Below are 23970 nucleotides of genomic sequence, written 5' to 3'. Positions count from 1 at the left end.
CATTCATTTTTGTGTGGCTTTTTTCAGGGTTTGTTAACATGCTGTGTAGGTGTGTACTGGTATCGACATAACAGGGAAACATCTGGTTTGACTATTCGTCACCTGTAGTTTGAATGCTGAACATTTGCCTGTTTAGATCATGATACCAGTCACTACACAAAGATACTTCTGCATGTGGACGATGTGTCTTCTGCTGCAGTGATGCAGTTCTGCTTGTGTTGAGTGATGTAAACAACTGATCGATCTAAACGCTTTAAACGTCAAAATTGATCATTAGATTTTTTTATGACACAACAGCGGTGAGTGTTCCCACCTTCTGCTCTTTGTAACTTAACGCGATCTTTCCGTTTTCGAGTTTTGGACATGATTTTGGAGTATATCTTCACAGTAGCGATTGACCGCAAAGTAAAGCTACCGGAAATGTACAACCCCACATCCGGTCTCAAACCAGGAAGTTAGCATTTTCTCGTGCACAGGGTCAATTCAGGGTCTGCACGCTTGAAGTATGCATTTTAAGTACGATTACGTCACCGCCATGCGACGACGGCTGTCCCAATTCGAAATGTACTCCAAATGCGTCGTCGATTTCCTCAAATATCAAGTGTGGTCCGGTGCACGCTTCGTGGTCCCATATATCCCACAATTCATAGCGCGGCGGTAGGTGTGGATAATTTTGCCGCAAAATACGGCAGAAGGGAGCGGCCGAAGAGTGAACTGTCAAAAGTAAGTACTGAATATGACGTCACTTATTTATGAGCGAATGTTTAATAATGAAGAACATTAAAACATTACTGTTGGCCACATGTCGGCAAAGTCATGTGACATTAGTGACGTTTGTACTAACTTGGTTTTAAAGCCTTTACTTTAAAATATACGTCGTTCAATAGTCGACCTTAATCTTACAGAGATTGTGATGATTTTATGGATAATTAAAGTCAGTCATATATCCACAAACACAACAAGCTGAAAGTCAGTGATGCTGCTCGGTTTGCAGTCCTGAACATCACGGCACAAGCAGGATTCACTGCACTGTTAATGTTAGCTATGTTATATTGTTGCCTCTGTTCGGTGGTGTCGAGCCAAACGGACTTTAACGTGTGTTTGAACGAGCTGACGGTTCACTCGTTAAGCTGAAAGAAAGATGCTTTAATCACAGCAGTCACACATGTGTCCACTGCACCATCTGGAACTCTTCTTGTTTACACTCGTAATAACACAAACACTAAATCCTGCTTCTTACACTGATAAGCACGCACTCATCCCCCTCCCTTCCAAACGCCTTCGATGCTTGTTCCTGCGGGGGAAGGCAGCGGGTCTGCGTGCCGCGCTGAAATGATAGCATGGTGCAGGACGACTGCTGTGTTCCTTCGAATCACCCCCCACCCCCTATCCATCCCCTGTGGCTTGTCATGTGCTCTGATGTTGTGATGTGGACATTAATGTGCTCTCTGTGCAGAGGAGTTTTTTTGTTTCCTGTTCTCATGCTGTCCTCCCATAGGTTGCCCAGCGTGTGAAGAGGTCTCTTTTTTTCCTCTTGTACTTTTCCCAATGTTGTGTAATTTTTTCAGTGTTATTCTCTCAACGCTGCCGGTCTCCGACTGTATTCCCATGTGATGTCTTGTTGTTGTGTGTGTAAGTCGGGGGGGGTCCTATTCCTCTGTGGGGCAACCTGCATATGGCCAATAAAGCATTCGTTCATTCATTCATTCATTCTCTGGTGCTGTTGTGTAGCAGTGTGTACACCTGAGACTGTCACCTGTCTGTCTGTCCTGCACTCTCTCTCTGTTTCTTTCTCTCTGATTGTGGAATTAAAGTATGAACATGTGTTTATAAGTTACACTTGTGTTTGAATCCTGCAGCTTATCACACATTTGATGTCCATGTGTGACGACTGCAAGTGTCCAGAGTGAGGACAGACTGAGGGACCCACTGCTGCACATCATCTGTGAGGCTTTGCACCCCTGATGATCCACCAGGACAAACTCAGCAGTGTGTGAGGAAGAGGAGGAGGAAGAGCCAGCAGCAGCTGACAGATGGAGAGAATAGACAGACTGTTCCCTGTTTGTGAAGGACTGCTAGGAAAGTTTAACATAACTGTCTGTGCTGAATCAGTCTTATTAGGTAATGTTCAAATAATGTGATCATCCCAGTGTTTCCAGTGTGGGAGAAAGTACTCAGAGTACTCAGGGCCTTCAAGTTACACACTATGAAAGGCAGCAACAAGTTTAATATTCAGAAACCTAAAGTCTGTATCAGCAGCAGGATGGAGCTAAAAATAAATGTTGGTTTCAGTTCTATGAAGCTTTGAGTATTTTGGATCAGTAGCTGCTGTGTTTGTTGCATCATATTGCTGTAACTGTTTATATGCTTTATATATTCTGAGCTAAGTTGATCTATAGTGTTACATCATATTCTATAAGGATGTTATGTGTTTGTAGACTTTCTGCCCAGTTTGACCCATTTAGCAGACGTCAGCCTGTTTAAGGCTCTGATATCTATTCTGTGTGACTTAAAGCAGTTATGACATGGTCTGATTTTCTCACCCAATATAGGAATATTTAATACATCAGTCTACTCTTCATTTTATCAGAAACAGTTTTCATGGCTCGTACATTTTCCTTTTTACACATGTAGTGCGCGTACTTCAAGCGTGCAGATCCTGAATTGGGACACAGCCATTAATTAGCATGCTATCCTCTCTCACTTGGTGGTAGAGCTATGTAGACACATGCAACGAAGTTTTCCAGCTGTGGGAAGGAGTGACACTGCAAGATGCGTTTTCCTGCAAGTTAATGCGACCAATGAGGTATGTAATTTGTATTTTATATGTTGTGGTAGAAAAATAAGATGTTTGTTTGTGACAGAACTGGCAAGTTTATGGTAGTAATTTGTTAACATTTTGCAAAGGTCAAATTGTGAGTGTTTTTATGTTGTTTAATAATGTGCTTTATTGTTTATTCTCTATGAGAACAATTTACTGTGGAAATTGATTATTTTATGTTGTTTGTACAGTTCTCACGGCATCGTTGGTGGCACCTGTGTGCAATAAATGCCAGTAAAAATCAAGAACGCCTTGTGTCCGTTTTTCCACTTGGAGGGAGTTACACTGTGCTTAGTCTTCTCTGCCCGTATGTCCCTCTGTTTGTCCATGGTGTCTTGTCTGGGCCTGTTTTATTCTGAGGGTCCTTGTCTCATGTGGGTGTGTTCAGTTTACGTTTCCCCTGACTCGTCAGCTGTGATTTCTCCCAGGTGTGTTCCCCTCCTGTCTCTCATCCCTTGATTACTGCCCTGTGTTTCCTTTGTTCTCTGTCACCTCGTCAATGTCTACTCACCCTCAGTTTCCGCTGTGTGTTCTGTTACCTATTTTTGCCTGCCTGTTAGTTTATATTTTCCAGTTTAGTTAGTCTTCTGTTTGATCAGCAGTCTGCAAACAAGCAATTTATTCTGAGTTTACTTTTGCCTCCGTGAGTCCTGCATTTTGGGTCCTTCCTCTCTGCCTGCCTGCACACAGCCATGGCAGAACGACACGACCATAACCTGGACCCAGCGGGCTCGTCCCGGGAGAGCGATCTCGCCCGCATCATGAGCTTGGTGAAGCGGATTTCCCACACAGAGGATACTAAGGCGATGGCAATTGGGATAAATGCTATCAAAGCAATCCTCGAGAGGAATCCACATTTCTGCCAACTCAGGGGGTTCATGCTGAAAGCACCCCCAAAATAAATCAAAGCACCCCCACAGATTTCTTACTTTTTTTTTTACTTTTGTTGGACAATATTTGCTGTTTGTGTGACACACTACTAAAAATATAAAAACCATACAGTACTTGGTTGAGACGTAACATTTTAACAACAAAAGTATAGATACCCCCCCTCCTCCCTCCCAAAATGGTTTGTTCCAGCTCTCCCCTGCTCTGGCTCTAGCGCTCTTTCTGCCAGAGCGATGGTGGCTGAGACGCTGCTGAGCGGAGGTGTAAGAGCCTGGCTTAAAACAGGACATTTTAGCTGCATTTAACCTTCAGTTACTCTTTATATAGTTGGTAGGAGTCAGACCATGTTTCTTTTTAGCTGAAAAACATTACACCAGGTAACCTGCAGTGTTGAAAGCGTGTTTTCTGACGATGTTTGCTGCCCTACAATCCGTCCTGCTCTGTAGTCAAATCAGCAACATTTCATTGTCCTGTTGCTCCCATTGAAATGTATGCAGCCTATTTAAAATCTAAAACTTATAATTGTCCGTAGCCTGCTGTTGTTACCACTGTCCTGTTTGAAATGGATACTAACTGACTGAATGCCCATTAACCTTATAACTGTTGTGTGTGTGTGTGTGTGTGTGTGTGTGTGTGTGTGTGTGTGTGTGTGTGTGTGTGTACAGAGAGACAGCCAGGTTCATAATGGATATAAGAAAGTTTTTTCAAAAAAAGGAGCCACATTCAGGTAAAAGTGTAAAATCAAATGATCTGAATCAGGAATAATGTTGGATCAGTGTTTCAATATTTATCTTTTATTAGATGTTCATGTGGTTTGGTTATTTGCCTTTTGGTTGAAAGTACACTGAGAGGACTTTTTCATTAGTGATCTTAATAGTATTTTTTTCATATTAATGTAATTTTTCATCTAATTGAATCTATTTGTGTATGATTGTCAGTCCAAAGAGGGAGAGAGGAAAGAGGGAACGTGAGGAGAAAGTACAAGGTCAGGAAGAAGCAGGTAAGCAAACAGACAGGAAGCAGTGACAGGCAGAAACTGTTAAACTGACAAAGAGAAAAAACCTGATTTTACTCACAGTCTGGAAGTTGTGTCCTCCCTGTATTAAAGCTGCTAAACAGAATCTGCTAAACAAACTGGGCTGAAACATTTTGACCCTCTTTAACAACATTCCAACATAACATTATCATTGATCGGGAGATTAAAATTAATGATATATTTTTATGTGGTTCAACCACAACTCTACTGAAACCTCAGCCAGTAACAGGTCAGCCAACCGTTGGACAGTCCAGTTGTCTGTATGACTGCTGCAGTACGTGCATCACATTTGCTCACTATCAGAAAGAGCCAAACAGCCCTGGTGGAGCGAGCAGCTGTAAAGAGAAGCAGATGCTCTGTTTCTACAAATGTTTTAAGCTTGTTTCAAAGATTCTGTACAGCAGCTTTAAATGTTTTCCAAAAGCACACACACACTTATCAGTGTTTCTCACACTTTTTACAGTGTGGACCACCTGAGAAAATGTCAAGCTCTCCCAAGCACCAAAGCATGAAAGTCATAAATCTTACAACACAAAATTAGTATCTGCAGTAAAGATTTTTCATGCATTGTATACATTCTACCACAGGCAAAGTTGCCTACATTTTTATAGTTTTTTTATTAATATTTTGTAATAATTTATTTGTAATAATTTCTTCTGTTTTGGGAGTGTTTTTTATGTATCTGTATTATATTATACACACACATTAAAAGTGAATCTCTGTCCAAAAAATGCACTCAGTTTACTTTTTACTCACTATGAGCATCATTCATTATTAATAAACCAGTAATGAAGGTTAGCATATGTATTTTTTTATTCCAATCCATTCTTCTTTAGCAGCATTTAAATAACCTTTATCAGATTTGATGGTTTTGTTACAGACTTTTAAAAAAGTGTTTTGCTTTTCTTTCACAAATGTGGGATTAAATTGTTAAAATGTACAAAACAGTGATGTCATGTTTTGTGACGAGGACCCAGGCACAGAGAGACCTGATGAATTTAAGAATCTTGTGATTCAATAAAGAAATTTGCAGACTTGCACAGAGATGGTAAAATTATGGTGACTGATAGCGGAGACGAAGATAACAAATGATGAGGACAGGGAGGAACAGGGGTTTAAATGCACCAAGGAGACAGACAGAGAGAACTCGGGACAACTGGAGACATTTAAGGATGCAGGGACTGACAGAGACAGGGAAGATGTCTCATCGTGATGTGTAAAGTTGATCTTGCCTGGCTGGGCAGCTCTCTGGGTGCTCAGCACCCCCAAAGCTCTGATCCTAGAATCGCCCCTGGATGTAACTACAGCCCAGCCCATGCAGCAGTATATGAATGACTAACCTCGTATTGTGGATGGATTATCTCAGTTGTTCTCCTGGCTGAAGTTTGGTCCTTTTACAGCATCCTGCCATGCGATTACATTTGTTTCTGACCACCGAGAACACTCACGTTAACTTTTATTGAGTGGAAAAAAAGTTAGCTTGTTTATATTATGCTAACATAGCTGTGTCGCTAGCGGTCACGTAGCACATCATTATATAGCAGCTAGCCCAACTTCAGTAACCCTACAAACGTCACTGCTGTTTAGTTTTCTGTCTTCATTTATGTTGGAAGTGATAGCAGAGCTGTACGTTTGAATTTGTTTCCAAAACCCCGCAGCCAGGACATGCTATATTGTATTTAGATAGAAGCTAGCGAGCTAACTCCCTGCTAACTTCTAACTCTGTTAAATGTCATAAATTCCGTTTTCATGGATGCCTGGATGTTAAACTCAATTGTTAAACCTGGTAGAGCAGAACGCTGATCATTTTATTAAAGATGAAAGACTTTAGACAGTTTTTAACTCTCAGTAATGCCATAGTGATCGTTTGATATATGGACCTGCAGCGGAGTTTAGGCCCAGACACGGCTAGTGACGTCAGACTTAACGACCGGATAGTGAACAATGGTGCTGTTAAATCACTGCACATGAGTGAATGAGTTTGCACTTGGTCCTGAATCCACCAGCGAGCCTCTCTCATTTCATATATACTAAAAACCACTCTGCTGCTCTCTGGCAAGGAATGGTGGTGGTAGATATCAGTTTAAATACTGCATTGATTCCCGATAGAAGAGACCACGCCCACCATTTCATTCTCAGACACGTCAGAGAGAGAAAGCGAGAGAGGACAGGAGGAAGCTGGGCTGACGGTGAGTTAAAAACTGGTAAACTCTGAGTGACTTTCAGAAAGCCTGGACAAGTACTTGCCAGGACCACTTTAAAAAGTATAAGAAAGTTTGTGACTCAACAAGACTGCACTCAAGACTTTTGCACTATATTTATAGGCAGTAAGCAGTACATAAATTCAATCAAGTTACAATTCGACGTGAACTGGTTTGAGACCAGAGAAAATGAAACAAGAAATAGGATTTTTTTTTCACTTAATCTCGATTCCTTCCTTTTTTACTTCCGCCGTTAGACTTGAAAGCCCCGCCCTGCTGTCCGTCTCTCACACACAGAGAAAGTGTGACGCTGTAACACGTTGAGGGAAAGAAACATATGAAGGCACAGTAACGGGGTGAGGTGCAGCTTTCTCCTCCTACAAACGGGCTCATTTCTCTGCCATTCAAAGGGAAGTAAGCGCAGACCTTCCGAGGACAAAGACAACTTCTGCAGGTTTTCAAAGCATCTCCAAAGGTATGTGATGGTTCTATTTATGGTTGAAGCTGCAAACGTGACTGGAAGGCGTCCGGTCACAGTCGTGGCGAAACGTAAATATGCATGCTATTAGTGTTTTTTTACTCCGAGCTCCGTGACCGATAAACAGGAACGTCACGAAGCTTTCGCTGTCTAAATTCGGACTATCAGCTGAGGTTAATGGCGGACCACGAAACATTCACACACATGTCGAATAAAAAAGCATTTTTGGGGGGCGGAGGGTTATAACACTGACCCGAAGGAACGAATCCTAAACAGACTGAAGTTTGCTGAAAGCTGACTTTATGGGGGAACTTTTGTGTGGCATTATGGGTCATCGGGCTCGGCATAACAGGCTTGTAAACACGCCTTTATCTTCTGTGATGCTACGACACGCGTGAAGAACCCGCGAGGAGGAATCACCTGAATGTGTTGTGTTATACAGCTGTAACACCGGGCGTCTGATGACTGCAGCGCTCTCACTTTTCAAAGAGGCAAAGATACTGCCTTGAGCCAACTTGGGGAATAGTATTAATAAAAGGTGATGGCTGAGGGCAGAGGTGGGCTTGACCACTGTGGGTGGGCACTGGCAGAAGTAGATATGGAGTGGAAGTGGGCTTTGGCAAGCGCGTACGCTAAATTGGATATGATACAGAGAAGATTAGCATGGCCCCTGCGCAAGGAAGTGGGCTTGAATACTCTCAGATGGAAAACATGATAAGGTGATAAGGTCTAATATATTTCTCTCTCAGTGTGGTCTTATTTGGCAGCGGTTAGAACAGAGGTGTTTCGTCAGGACAAGTAGAGCAAACAGTACTCGCCCTGTCAAATCTAAACATAGATACAAATGAATGCAACAAAGGAATTTAGGGCCACATTTAGAACACATATTATCGATCATTTTGTGAATAAAGCTGTAAGTCTATTTCAAGAAAAAAGTCCAAATGTGGAGATCACAGTTGTTCCAAGACAAACAGCCACGGCTGCTGTACCCTCTATAAAATGCCTTGTATAGATGAGTTAGTGAAACAAATTGATCCATCTTCTTTATTACACGAGGGTTTAAACATCAGTATCCTTGCATCTGTCCATTACCAGCCCTTTCATTTCGTACAAATCCAGCCAACTTTTCCAAATTTGTGTGCGTATTCCTTCTGAGAAGACGGCAGCTCTGACCATGTCTGCTCTAAAACCAGGCAGGTTGAGCAGCTGCTCAGATTATCATCTATGAGAATAACTGAATGTAATATGTTTAACCAGCGTTTAATCCCCTGTAGATATTGACTGTTAACCACACTACTCAAGCCTTTTAATTTAGGATTTTTTTCTTTTTTAAATTAATATATTTTAATATACTTATTCTCCTTTAGTCTCAGCTGACTGCAGGTTTCCCCAATTTTTAAACAGCCCATTTGTATAAATACTGAAACTAGTTACCTCACAGCACATTGTTAGTCAGTGGGCTGGTTTCAGTCATTATGTAAGTGTCCTGTTTATAAGGTTGGGGAAACCTGAAGAAGTCACCTGGATGAGTGACGAAACGTTTCTCCCGCTGAAAGCGCTACATCCAGAGAACAGAATCAACCTTTGGGGATGGTGTTTTATTGCTTTCTTTCGTCTCTGTTTGACTCTCTGTACCAGTGGATTAGACACCTATAGTTGTTTATTTTGGCATCGCCAAAGCTAACTTGGAATGGACTTGAAATTCAGGATAATAAGAGGACAGGCGTGCCTCATTGTCTGAAGTGTTTGAACTTTGTGAAGGCTCTCTGATGTCACTTTCACTTCTTACAATTGATACAAAATACTTTAGTCTATGCACTGACCTGGCCTTTACAGCATGGCTGATTTATTCTATCAAGGTGACCGCTAATGCACATTAATGACACAACTTAACACCTGCTCATCCTGTGGCCTGATGCATTAGACCTCAGATTTCTGTATAGTTTTTTATTTTATATTTATATCCTGTTCATAGCCTGTAAACAGCTTGTACTCACTACAGCCTGTACATACTTATAGTTATAGAATATTCACAACATACATCATACCGTGTACATTATAACATACCATCAATCAATCAAAATTTATTTATATAGCACATTTTTAAGACCGAAGTACACCAAAGTGCTTTCCATTAAAATCGCAGTACAAATAAAATCACAATAAAATATAAATTACAAATATATAAAATATAAGATAATTACATAATCTAAATACAGAGCCAGATGTAAATTACCCTAATTCGCCTTAAATGCCAGATCAAACAAATACGTTTCTAAACGTGATTTAAAAGACTGAATGGAATCTGACGCGCGAATATGAAGAGGGAGAGTATTCCATGGCCTGGGTGCAGCAACGGCAAAGGCACGGTCTCCTCTGGTCTTCAGCCGAGACCTAGGTTGCACCAAGAGCAGTTGGCCCGATGATCTTAGTGCTCTCTGAGGGCTGTACAGACAGAGGAGATCAGCTAAGTAGTCAGGTGCCATATTGTTTAAAATTTTATAAGTAAACAATAGAATTTTAAAATCAATTCGATATTTGATAGGAAGCCAGTGTAAATTTTTCAGAACAGGGGTGATAGAGTCAAACTTTCTAGTGCCGGTCAAGAGACGTGCTGCGGCATTCTGGACCAGCTGCAGACGCTGCAGAAGAGAAGATTGTAGACCCAAGTAGAGTGAGTTACAATAGTCCAGTCTTGACGTAATGAAAGCATGAATGAGTTTCTCCATATCTTTGTGTGGTATGTAGGGTTTAGCCTTAGAGATTAGGCGTAGTTGATGAAAGCTAGTTTTTACCACATTAGAGACCTGTTTGTCAAGTTTGAAGGAACTATCCATGAAAACTCCAAGATTCCTGGCAGTATCAGTAAGGTAGTTAGCAACAGGCCCAAATGTGTCAGTCAATTGTCCCAGAGGCATATTTCGGTCAAAAACAATAATTTCTGTCTTCTTTCCATTTAAAGTAAGAAAGTTACGTGATAACCAGTCCTTGACATCACTCAGACAGTCAAACAGAGGATGTGGTGAGGATAAAGCATCCCCAGTCAGGTGAAGGTAGATTTGAATATCATCAGCGTAACAGTGAAAAGAGACATTGTGTTTTTCAAAAATGGAGCTCAAGGGCAACATATAGAGAGAAAACAACACAGGACCCAATACCGAGCCCTGGGACACACCACAGCGGAAACGGGCAGAAGAAGAGGAATATTTTCCCATCGAGACGGAGAACGACCTCTCAGAAAAATATGATTTAAACCAAGATAAAACATTTCCTTTGAGGCCTACTACATGTTCCAATCTTGCCAAAAGGATATCATGATCAACCGTATCAAAGGCTGAGGTCAAATCCAATAGTACTAAGACCGCAGAGCGCCCAGAGTCAGCAATTAAGAGAAGGTCATTAAAGACTCTTAGTAGGGCAGTTTCGGTGCTGTGACGCGGTCTAAATCCAGACTGAAATTTATCACTTATACCGTTTCTCTCTAAATAGGTCTGTAGTTGCCGAAGCACTATTTTCTCTAAGACTTTTGACATAAAAGGAAGTTTAGAAATCGGCCTGTAATTAGCTAAAATGTTACGATCAAGGGTACTTTTCTTGATGACAGGTTGCACGACTGCATGTTTAAAGACAGTCGGAACATAGCCAGATGACAGTGAGAAGTTCATTAGAAATAAAATACAAGACTCGATTGTATTCAATGCATCCTTAATGATACGAGAGGGAATAATGTCGTGCAAAGAATTTGAGCTTCTCAGATTATTAATTATTTCCTTTAAAGTAAAAAATGACACAGGTTCGAACTGTTGGAAAACCGTTGAACATTCAGAAGCTGGGGCTTGATTTACTACCAAAGAATGTGTGGCCCTTAACAATGAGATTTTATCTATAAAATAATTTAGAAATTTTTCGCAGAGGGCCGGGGAGGCACCCACTGAAACATCCGAACAGGGATTAACCACTGAATTAAAGATTTTAAACAGGACTCGAGGATTATGGCTGTTATTCGCAATAATGTTAGATAAAAAAGAAGTTTTTGCCATTTTGGCAGCCTTCTGGAATTTAGACCGGCTCATATGCAGGATGTCAAGGGACACCTGAAGTTGATCTTTTTTCCATCTTCTCTCAGCTCGACGACATTCACGTCTAAGAGCGAGGATGGATTCATTTAGCCAAGGTTGGCGTGAGGTTTTACGGCGTCGAATCTTTACTGGAGCCACAGTATCCAAAATAGAAGTACATATAGAGATGAAAGAGTTGACTACGCCATCAACCGAGAGAGGTGCATTACTGATGTCTTCATAACCAAAAGAATCGGCAAAGGCCGCAGAAAAAAGAGCAACAGCCTCAGAATTAATCGGACGTGATAGGCTCGGTGGACCCTCAGAGTTCAATTCCATATTGCATGACTGAACATCAAACATAACTGGGAAATGATCCGAAATCCCAGCATCATTGATGTCTGTGATGCAAATGTCCAGTCCATACGACAATACCAAGTCCAGCATATGCCCTTTAATGTGGGTTGATTTCCTCACCCACTGAGTAATATTAAAAGAGTCAATAAGGGCAAGAAAGTCCTTTGCCAATAGGTCCTCCTCGCAGCATATATGAATATTAAAATCACCACAAATAAGTACACGATCATAACTTAAGAAAATTATTCCTAGAAGATCAGCAAATTCACGGATAAAGTCCTTGTTGCGCTTCGGAGGTCGATACACCACCGCACAGAGGGTCCGGGGGGAACCGGACAGCTCCAGTAGTTGTACTTCAAAGCTGGAGTGCAAGGTGGGAGGCAGTTGCCGCACTCGGAATTTACTTCTAAAAACCGAGGCTAGCCCTCCACCCCTGCCCGCGGTCCTAGGAGAATTAAAGAAAGCACAGTCCAGTGGAAGAAGTTCCGAAAAGGAAGAGGACTCACAAGGGCGAATCCAGGTCTCTGTTAAAAACAGGACATCCAGCCTTGATGCAAGAAAAAAGTCATTTACAACGAAGGACTTGTTCACCAGTGACCTAGTGTTTAGCAGTGCCATACGGAGCGTAGCCTCGTTGACGCTACTGGGAGCACGTCCCAGCCGACGAAGATTACTGTAATCCACACCTCCTCCAGAGGCCCGCTTCCAGCTCCATACAGGTGGACACTCAGCTGGTAGAACCGAATGGGCTTGCTGGCCAGCATAGCGAATCCATCGATGACGACACAGTCTGAAGGTATGCTGGGAGGGCCACAGGTTGTCAATAATGGAGCAGTAGCCAATCACTCCATGTGCTTTTAGGTAAGCTTTAATACGAACGCGAAAACCACTCCGCTTACCCCGTTTCCTATATCGTTTCTTGTGCGGTGTAAAAAGAGGCAGGTAATCCGTGCAGGCGGAAGTATGTGGTCGAGACTGGGAAAAATTCCCTAAGTTCCAATATAGATCCGGCTTTTTGTGATTCAAGGGTCGAAGATTTAAAAGAGTTAGTCGATCATAGGCAATCAGGGCAGTAACATCCGGAAAGCATATAGAAAGTAATAAAACAAAGAGAAAACAACACTCAGGAAGACGGACCCAAAGACGGCTTGCCGTGCACACTGGCGCCATCTTGGAAAAGTAAGGACCCATTTCTGTAATATACTCACATATCTATATTATTGTTAATATATATTGTAATTAGAGCTGAGCGATAGAACGATAACGATATGTGTTGCGAAATAACTTTTCCTCGATAGAAAAGTTAAACTATTGCGTCTGTGAAGGTTCTCAGTCAGCAAAGAGGCACAGAAAAGAAGACCAGACACCAGCGAGGGAGGATAAGAAGGACAGACGCAACAACATTGTCATCCCCTATGTAGCCGGCGTATCAGAGAAACTCAGGAGAGTTTTCTCCAAGCACGACATCCCAGTGCATTTCAGACCCAGCAACACGCTCAGACAGAAACTGGTTCACCCGAAAGACAAAACGCCAAAACACAGACATCATAATGTGGTGTATGCTGTACAGTGCAGCGAGGAATGCCCAGACCTCTACATCGGAGAGACCAAACAGCCACTTCACAAGCGCATGGCACAACACAGAAGAGCCACCTCCACAGGACAAGACTCAGCAGTCCATCTGCATCTTAAGGATAAAGGTCACTCTTTGAGGATGCCAATGTTCACATTTTGGACAGAGAGGACAGATGGTTTGAAAGAGGAGTGAAAGAAGCCATCTATGTGCACTGTGAGCGACCATCTTTGAACAGAGGCGGGGGTTTACGACACCAACTCTCTGCCATCTATAATCCAGTTTTGAGATCCTTCCCAGACGCCTTAACGCCCACTCACATCCTGGGCCATCTGACCTCAGGAATTCGCATGATAAGGTGGGGCCAGGTTTCACAATGAGCACACCCGAAACTCTGGCTGATTGGGACCCACACCCAGTTTCCCACCTTGGCTCAGGCGATTAGAGGATCATCAGGGGGTCCTTTTGTCCCTCTGTGGGGGGAAACTCCCACTAGGTTTATATCTGGGACTCTCCACCATTTGACCTTAGAACTGAAGAAGCTTCTCGGATGAGAGGTGAAACATCTTCAAGCAACTTAAAGAAGTCCAGATGCTTTTCTTTGCAAGCTCCTTTGACTTAAACTATTGCGATAGGCCTCATCTCTCTTGTCCTCTTTAAAAAAGAAAAAAAAGAACAGCCAATCCAAATTAAGTAGCGCAGAGCCAAACCAATCACAGCCGTCACGTCACGTGACTTGTTATGTGCCGCACATGTGTATTTGTTTGGGAAGCAGCCAGCGGTAATGGAGGAAATGAGTGCGCCGACTAGAGAAACATCAACCGAGCGTGACCGAAGGTTACCGAAGAGAAAACAGTTGACGGTTCCAACGCCGGAAGAGCCACAGAAGTTCTGTAGTGTGAAGGTATTTCTGCTATTTCAAGTCTGACAAAAACAGAGTAGCTGCACTGTAAATGTGCCGAAAGCAAGTCTGGAAATACAATAAAGCGGTGCAGCTCAGTCTCTGACTGGAAGCGCTGATTCGTCATTCGGCTTTTGTCAGACTAAAGTAACTGTTAAAACTGTTTGAAAAGCTCAGCTATACAACAAGGAGAGATTGAGAATTTCCTTTTAGTTCTCAGTTTATTTGATATTGACAAAAGTTAGTCAGTTTTGTCTGTTCTTCTGTAAAACAAACTAAGATTTATTTTTAGAATTAATATTTTGGTTCTAAGTGGAATTGACAATTTAGTCTGTTTCGTTTGTTCTATTTTGAAACTTAAACGCTTTAGCGGCTGCCTTTGTGTAGTTTGCAATATTTGCCTTTATTTATCTGAAAAAGTCTCATGTTCCTTAAGTACATCTACCCTGTTGAACTTATTATGGGAAATAAATATTTAAATAAAAACAAGCTGCTGATTATTTCACATTTTACTTGTGAGCAACGGCACATTTAAATCTTACAAATATAGTTATTTGGCTGATATCGTGATAGATATCGTTATCGCCTGAAATGAAAAAAACATCGTGACATGAAGAAATCTCATATCGCCCAGCTCTATTTGTAATATATCTATATCACTAAAGCACTTCTGGATGGATGCAAACTGCATTCCGTTGCCCTGTACCTGTGCATGTGCAATGACAATAAAGTTGAATTCTATTCTATTCTACCTCATCACTGTTACTAATAAAGTAGCAAAGATCTTTTGAAGGAATGCTGTTCATGTGTCCAGAAGAGTTCAGGAAACTTGGAAAATAAATGCTAAGGTTGTGCACCTTACTAGGACTTTGTTTTCTTTCTTGTCACTTATTTGTATAGTGCTCTGTGCGTGTTTGGTTGCGATGAGAAGAAGTGACATTCCCCAGAGTGAGGTTTATAGTTCCTGTTCTCTAGAGGAGTGATGTATCTCTATTTTTACCTGGCTGTATTACCATGGTAACATACTCTGAGCACATAACCAGGTCATGTCCAGAGTTTTTGTTTAAACTTGTCTCCAGGTGCCACGTTTTACTGCTTCTTACATTTCAAGTATTTTTAAAGTACAATGTAGATTCTTTTTTATTTCCATTGTTGGGGAATGCATTTTAAAAGAGCAAGCTGGTAACTCGTCCATTACTGAAAGCACTGAATGAAGCATGGCATAGCTCCTTCCTACTCTTAATGAATTTTAGGCCACAGGTCACATTTACCTGTACAGTTATTCTATGCACTTTAAGGACTTTCTTTATCAGCTTTATCTTTGTGATATTCATGGTCAGTTTATAACATCCTTTTCCCTGCATGCTGCTAGATACAGTTACACTAGCTGCATGTGAACATTTTTGCAGTCAAAGAACTTTGACTTCAACATCTTCAAAGACGTGTGCAACAGAAAGCGATCAAGAGATTAAAGCATGCAACACATCACAGCACATATCATGTTTGAAAGTTGCCACAAAACGAAATTCATGAGACCCCCCCTTGGTGTCTGCTGCCCATATCCTGACAGGTTATGATACTGTGTGTAGACAGGATGCTGATTGGTTGAAAAACTACTCAGAGCAAGAGCAGCGTTCACCACAGAGGGAATGAGTGTGTCAAAAAAGAGTCAGCAGAGAGACCTTGACAGATGGCAGTGGACAGTTTTCATCGTTTTTAACACTTTCCTTTACTTTTGTGCAGCTAAGATAAAAGAGCAACCAACATTTTTATTAAAATGTGTAAACATGATGCAGAGCTTTGTAGAGCCAGAGCGCCAGCTGGTTATTGAATGGATTTTCAAAATAAGAGCGAGGTCCACTGAAGTAATGGATGGATGGAAGCATGGATATTTGGTTCTTGTGTGTAGACAGCTGTACACAGCGTTCAGCACAAGTGGCTTTGGTTATAAATGTTTTTAACTAGGATTTACTGTGCATTCATTAACCAACAAAGGACTGTTTGTGTGTTAGTCTACCTGATGGCGTCCAGCAGCTGCATCAATGTTGAGTTTTTGGATACAGCTGAGGATTCCTTCTACTTTGAAGGTAAAAGGCATTTTATACTTTCTCAGTAGTTGCGCAGTCTGTACATTTAATCATGTCATTATTATAGGTTAATTATGCAATTATTTAAATTTTATTTCTATTGTCTTTTTTTCAAAATGTGAACGCGTCCTCTGAAAATCTAAAAGTGGCTTCACCGGGTAAAGGATTTTAATATTTCTCTTTTTTAATTTCATTTTAGAATATGATAGCAGAGTAGTATTGTGAGGCGTGATGTGAAGCTCATCGTCGTGTTGTTCTCTCAAAAATACAGATTTTGAGGAGGATAATTTCAGAAAGTCAGGAGAGTATCATTGGTCCATTGAGAGCAAGAACGGTGCTGGATACCTGATTTTAAACCAAGAAGACACATTCGTGCTCCAGACCTGCTGTGGTAAGACAGAGTTCTTGTTGTTATGGTTACTGACTTTTCAGTTCAGTTTGGTTGAACTTGGCAGGCTCAGTAGGTAGAGTGGTGGCCCCATGATCAGAAGGGCAGGGGTTCGATACCCCTGAACAAAGGTACTGTCCCTACACACTGCTCCCCAGGTGCCCAATAATCAATATCAATAAAGTATTCCAAAAAAAAAAAAAAGAGCTTGTGCGCTAGCTTCTTCAACATTGTAATTGTTGAAATTTTTTAAGAATAAAGCAACTTGCTGAGAGAATAAAGCTGTTGACGCATGTTGATGGACATTTGTCTGCTTAGTCAGGCAGGGCTGGATCAGGTGACCCCAAATCCTCCCTTAATTACATTGCAATAGGCCTCGGCTGCTGGGGCTTCCCGTGATGCACAATCTCCCGTGATGAGCGTTTCTTGTTCATTCAGTAATGTAAGTCGCTAATGACTTAATGCACAGAGATGTATAAACACATAGTGAGTGAGAAAGGTGACTGAAGAAGAAGTACTCGATGCATCATGCAATCGCCCAGCAGCCTACACCTATCGCAGCATAACTGTTAATAAAGTAAAAAAAAAAAAAGGGTCAGCACGGTGGTTAGCAGTGTCGCCTCACAGCAAGAAGGTCCTGGGTTTGAATCCACTCTTTAGCCAGGGCCTTTCTATGTGGAGTTTGCATGATCTCCCGTTTCTGTGTGGGATCTCTTCGGATACTCCGGCTTCCTCCCGCAGTCAAAGACCTGCAATTAGTGGGGTTAGGTTAAACGATTATTCACACCTATATGTGAGTGGTTGTGTGTCTCTGTGTTAGCTCTGTGACACACTGGTGACCTGTCCAGGGGGTACCCTGCCTCTCACCCTGTGGCAGCTGGGAGAGGCTCCAGCTCCCTGCGACCCTGAATTGTTTAAGTGGATGGAAGTAAAGACCACTGACTGTACCTTTAAGTGAACAATGCATTTGTAGAACGACTGCAGAGGTCTACACTGTGGAGCGGGATTCACATTAGAAATGATTACAGTAACCAGCAACATGACCAGCTGCCTCTGCAGTGAGTCTCTCTCAATGTGGTGGAATTTCAACCCTAACATGTAGCTAAGTTTAGTGTTAATGTGAGTCCCAAATATAATAGATATAATAATACCATATGTCCAAATCTGCAGTCACTACAGCTGCTGCCTGTCAAAACGTGACCCCAGGATTTTAAATTGGTCGGTCCATTAAAAGCCGAACAAATAAGTTTGTGGAGCGCTGCAGTTTGGTCCTGTTTTGCACACAGAACAAACTGACACATATAGACGAACAGAACAGCAGGATATCATCACCTTTGTTCTTTAAAACAAGACACAGCTGAATGACATGCTGCTCTTGCTTGTCCTTGTTTCCTCTTCAGAGAAGAAACTCTGCATCTGGACCTATCGGAGCTCTACTCCAACCGATCAGGAAAAGTTGCCAGTCATGATATATACCCTAAAGAATGACCAGACAATGGTGGTATGTTGTGAGGAGCACAAAATTCAAGCTGTACCAATGGTAAGTACAAGAAATCACGAGTTGGTTTTAGTGCACTCGCAGTTATTCTGATATTCATCTCATTTCACATTAAAAACAAAAAGATAACATCTGTACTGGAAGCATTTTGCTCAATGCGTTGAAGCTGACATTCAAAGTTAATCAGCAGTATACTCTTATCTCTGTGATTTGGCCTGTGCTGCAGAAAACTGGGCAGTCTGATGGTTTAGAAAATAATAAGAATCCAGTGTATCAGTAACTGTAATTTTACTGGCCCATAAAAACCTTTTTATATTTTTAAAAACAAATACAGTTTAATTAATAAAGTTCATTTTTATTCCAAAACAATGTTACCAAAGCCTTGAAAAAATGGGATCTACTGCACTCCATGCCCCCTTTAGATTCACCTCTGCTCGTTGCAGGTATATAAAATGGGATGGCTGCCGGCAGCCTTCAGCAAGCTGCCCGATTTAAATATTGCATCACACAAAGTTAACAGTCTGCTTTCATTTTAGCTGCTGTAAAGTTACTGAAGGCTTTCACTGTGTTAAACGCTGACTGGCAGCTACATACCTTCTCTTCATGCTGGAACTTGTTGAACAGGTGGTTTGAACAAGGCTTTCCCCCAATAACAGTTTAGATGGTGATTACAGGAACAAGTGTTGCTGTTAGATGCTGGTAAAACATCTTTCAGTCCACCTGATTTCCACCTCTCTCTCTCTCTCTGCTCCTTGCTTTGAAGAACAGAGTAACATGAGTTCAGTTTACGCTTGACTCATTTCATTCTTTTGAATTACTGGATTTTTTAAAGTCAGCATAAAGATCCACTTTGACGTTCTGTTATATACTGATCTCCCAAACCCTACGGTCACGGCTGGGGCAGCAGTCGTGTGGAATTATTTAAGGACCCAAAATGCAGGCACCTCCGAAGTGAGGAGGCTTTATTGAGGGAGGTGGAACAAATACACAAGGCGAGAAACAGAACAGAGTAACCTCAACTGGGAAAACTAAAAAGCAAACCTGAAATGATAACCGGACAGAGACACGCAGACAGACGCAGGGAAATCACTCAGAATGACGGAGGACATGAACGCAGACAAACCAGCAACAAGAGAACACACAGGGCTTAAATGCACACAGCAGTGATCAGGGGATGGGAGACGAGGGAAACACAGCTGGAAGAAATCCCATCTGATGAGACAGGGGAAACGTAAACTGAATGCACCCACATGAGACAAGGACTTTCAGAATAAAACAGGAAACTAACAGACACAGAGGACCTGAGAAGACACTGAACTTAACAGACTTACAAGCAGACACCGTGGACAGACGAGGGAACACAGGCAGGCATAAAACAAAAGACATAACAGAATAAACAAGAACATAGGATGATATAAAGAAACACCAAACACTGAGTCGTCAGACTCAGGACCATGACACCTACAGCAATTTTCAGAATCATTGTGATAGGAGACTTAAAATTACATACTGATAATCTCTAACTGCATAGATACGGAAATGTATCTTAACATTGCAAAATCATTCACTTTTGGTGCAACATGTTGGTGAGCCCACAGTGGATCTGGATTTTGCTCTTGGCCTGTCAGCTTTCCTCTCTAATCTCTATCTACACCTCATTTTTCGGATGTTAACGATCTAGTTAATTGGTTTAATATTCAATGTTTATCAGTTCTGGACTGTGGAGAACTGATAAAAGCCAGATTAGCGCCAATCTTTCACCCTGGAGCACCAATCACATCTGTTACCACAGAAGAGTGTGCAAAAGCTGACCACAGGTAGAAATCACTGATCTCCATGTTCACTACCTCCTCCTGCTTAGGAGTTACTACCCATGTTCAACCAGCTCTTTAGATGAATAAAACCATCTTACTTTACTAGTTCATTTAACATTGATTGTCATCGTTCCTGGTTGACACCATCGGCATACTCACGAATCCCGCTTACTCTGCTTTCCATGCCTCCATGTCTCCTTGATATGCCCACTTCTTCCTCTTCAGCCTACAATAACTTTCCTAAATTCATTAAAGAGGTTCTATCTGACATCTCCCCCGTCTTCACTTTATTATAAATCAATCTATTTCTTCACTCCAGGTTACTGTAAAATAGTCAGCATCTTCTCTCAGCTTATTATAACCCTCCCTGCTTTCCACTGTTTTAGAGGATTTCACGCCTAATTCACAACTGCTTTCAAAAACATTTGGCAAAGTTGTCGCTAATCACGTCGTCCTTCCTGGGGTAGTAATTTGTCCTTGACCTGGCAAAAAGCAAAGATGAAATCCCGAGGTCGCTAACGTGGAGACTCCCACCACACCTAGATATGTTGTCCATAATAATTATAAACACAAGTGGTGACAGGGCATCCCTGACGGAATCTGCCACCTATCAGAAACAAGTCCGACTTGCTGCCGGCAATACAAATCAGGTTGTACAGGGACTGAAGGCCCCTAACAACGTGCCAGATATCCCAGACTCTTAAAGTGGATCAGACCACAAACTACACCCCACCATAAGGATGTACTTTTTTTTTTAACAAGTACTTATTACACTTTGTCACAAGAGTTGGGAGTTGGAAGTCCTAACAGAAATAAAATATGCATATAAATTATATCAGTATTGAATGTAATGCGGTTAATGCTGCCTGATATACAAATATATTACCAGAAGTATTGACACACCCATTCAAATCACTGCATTCAGGAACTCAGCCACAAAGTGGTAGGCCACAGAAAATGACAGAGCAGGTTCAATGGATTTTGAGGCATATAGTGCCTCCAAACTTCATGTGACTGTCAGATTAGCTGAAGAGCAGTGTGTAGAGAGCTTCATGGAATGGGTTTCCATGAAACGTCTTGATGCAGGCTCAATCATCCGGCTAAGTAAATCCCCAAAAGTTGATTCTGTTCATCTGGACGTAGAGTTTTCAGTCGGAGAAACGTCACAATGTGAATGGTACTCATGGCCATTTATCAGTGGTCTTTGATCAATGGTCATGAGACTTTGCATAATTAAGATTAAGGAACTGACCTCCCAGCCCATTATTCCTTCAGTGGGCTGGTTTTAGTCATTATGCAAATGTCCTGTTTATAAGATTGAAACCTGCAGTCAGCTGAGACTGAAGAAGTCACCTGGATGGGTGACGAAACGTTTCTCCCACAAAACGCTACGTCCAGATGAACAGAATCAACTTTTGGGGGTTTCCATGAAGACGAAGGAGACTGTGGAGTGGGGTTGTTGTCCACGATTGAGTCCGGCACCTTAGTTCTAATCAAAGGAACTTTCACAGACATCTCATCCAAAATGAGTCTCTGACCTCACAAAGGAACTCTTTAGCATGCCAAGACATTTTGGACATTTCAGCGCTCTTAATTTTGTGGGAACAGTTTGAGGATGACCCTTCCTGTTCCAACATGATTGCACAGCAGTAGGATCCATAAAGACCTTGCTGAGGGAGTTTGGAAGAACTTGACTGGCATGCACAGATTTCTGACCTCAACTTGACAGGACACCTTTGGGATAAATTAGAGCAGACTGTGAGCAGGCCTCATCAGCATTAGTTTCTGGGCTCACAAATGCACTTCTGGAACAATGGTAAAAAAACAAAACAAAAAACAATTCCCACCTTAATCTTGGGGGTAGCTGCTATAGCTGCAAAGAGTTAGCTGACATCATATTGAAACCTATGGATTAAAGGTATGTGTCAATTCATAGGCTGCATCCTTCGAAGACAGAGTGCGAGGCTGAGAAAATGGCCGTACCCTGTACCATTCACAGAGAGTTGGGGAATGTTGGGGAATGGCTGCAATCATCTTTCAATGATGAGGATGTAACATCCTGGACAGGGAGGAACGCCGTTTTGAGCGCCGAGTCAAGGAGGCCATTTACGTGAAAAGGGAAAGACCATCTCTGAATGGAGGAGGGGCCTAAGGGTACATCTGTCACCATCTTACGCTGTGATTGCAGCCATTCCCCAACTCTCTGTGAATGGTACTCATGGCCATTTTTTTGGTTTTGGTCAGTGGTTGTTGATCAGTGGTAATGAGAATTTGCATAAGATTAAGGAACTGACCTCCCAGTCCATTGTTCCTTCAGTGGGCTGGTTTCAGTCATTATGCAAATGTCCTGTTTATAAGATTGAAACCTGCAGTCAGCTGAGACTGAAGACATCACTTGGATGAGTGACGAAACGTTTCTCCCACAAAACGCTACGTCCAGATGAACAGAATCAACTTTTGGAGATTTACTTACCTGGATGATTGAGCATGCATCAAGACGAAATTCTGGGATAGGTTTGGCCACGAAGGATACACCCGACCCATCCTTCAAATTTTAGGAGGTGACGGACGCATTTGTTGGCCGCACTTGGAGCAGCCTTCGTCGCCTGGCTGTGACATAATTGGCCTTCAAATGCAGCCTCTGAAGGATGCAGCCCCTTAAGAATGGGATGTCACTCAAGTTCATATGTATGTATGATAGCAGTTGAGCCAATGCTTTTGGCAATATGGCGTATATTATACTTTACAATCATGTTTCATGTGTAAGTTGATCAGGATCAACCAAACTGATATTAAGTGACAAACACATACTGAACATTTGATACAGTAAAAACTTCAAAAGAAAACAACAGTTTAATCTCCACGTGTGAAAGGGCCACTATACTTGATCTGCAGTGCGTCAGGATGACACAGTGATTGTTACTCTTTTTCTCCTTATGTCTGTCCATAGACGCCCCCCACAGACATCCCTGGAACGACTCACAAGGCTTTGTTCTACCAGACGCGCCTTTCTGGAACTAACAGGTTTAAGTTTGTGTTCTCAGAAGATCCCAACAAAGCTCTTGGAGTTGTGGATGAAAACGGTCGTTATAAACTGACCCTGCTTACTGAAGGTGACGATGTTGACATGAGAGTTGAGTTTGAGCTCAATTAATTAAAGAAGTTGTCTAAATAATGAAAAAAAAGTCATCTGACTTGACTAAATGCAGATATCCGATGTAACAACTTCTTAAAGTCATAACTCAGAGTCACTTTGTGATTTAAATGGAACAAATCTGATCTCAAACCATTTGGAACCTCAACATGCTCCCTGTTGTATCATTCTAAGGTTACAATGTGTCCATCCATAAATCTTTAGTTAAAGGAAGCTTTGAAATGAGTTTTATCTCATTTGAGATTTTGTTAGTATTCAGTTAATCATTGAATATTGTGAGGTTGGACCCATGCATGTTTGGTTTGGGCCCGTGTAACCTCAGATTGAACCCAAAATTAGAACTATAAGCTCATACAACAATCTAGCTATTAGCATTTGTACATAAGAATAAAGGCTTTGTACTTCTTTCATTGTGTTTCTTGTTTTGTCATGAGTGGTGTACTTCAAAGAAAGTTGAAAACGGCCAGGCTCTGTTAGCATGAGCTAGCTCGACTAATCCCCGTCGGAGATGACGGGTAAGACGACAAACACGTCAGAGGAAATCTGTAAATCCTATAAACGTAAAAGGCAACACCAGCGCTGTAAAGTAGTCGAGACTAATGTGAGATGAAGTTTTCTGAGGAGACATTATTAATATTCGGCCAGTGTAAAAGGTTCAAATGGAGCCGTGGCACGTACGCACTCGGGGTCGACATGTATACTCTATAAGCTCAACA

At 41.8% G+C, this 23970-nt stretch overlaps 1 protein-coding gene and 1 non-coding gene across 2 annotated transcripts; both read left to right on the top strand.

Annotated features, from left to right (window-relative positions):
* The first annotated feature begins 6876 nt into the window (after positions 1-6876).
* LOC146559057 (uncharacterized) lies at positions 6877-23664 on the top strand. The gene is made up of 7 exons (XM_085244687.1): positions 6877-6934; positions 7204-7421; positions 16326-16400; positions 16547-16558; positions 16672-16791; positions 18189-18328; positions 23051-23664. The coding sequence occupies exons 3-7, from the start codon at positions 16334-16336 to the stop codon at positions 23252-23254; spliced, it is 543 nt and encodes a 180-aa protein (XP_085100813.1). The 5' UTR covers positions 6877-6934; positions 7204-7421; positions 16326-16333; the 3' UTR covers positions 23255-23664.
* LOC146559058 (U6 spliceosomal RNA) lies at positions 8036-8141 on the top strand. Its single transcript, XR_014888407.1, has one exon. It is a non-coding gene; the product is annotated as a U6 spliceosomal RNA (small nuclear RNA).
* Positions 23665-23970: the final 306 nt, after the last annotated feature.

This window comes from Mchenga conophoros, linkage group LG14, assembly GCF_057382185.1.
Source record: "Mchenga conophoros isolate Kocher_MC1m ecotype Shallow Benthic linkage group LG14, M_conophoros_male_GT1.1, whole genome shotgun sequence".
NCBI classification, from domain to species: Eukaryota; Metazoa; Chordata; class Actinopteri; order Cichliformes; family Cichlidae; genus Mchenga; species Mchenga conophoros.
Note: the sequence above shows the minus strand (reverse complement) of the source record. Positions and strands in the feature narration are given on the sequence as shown.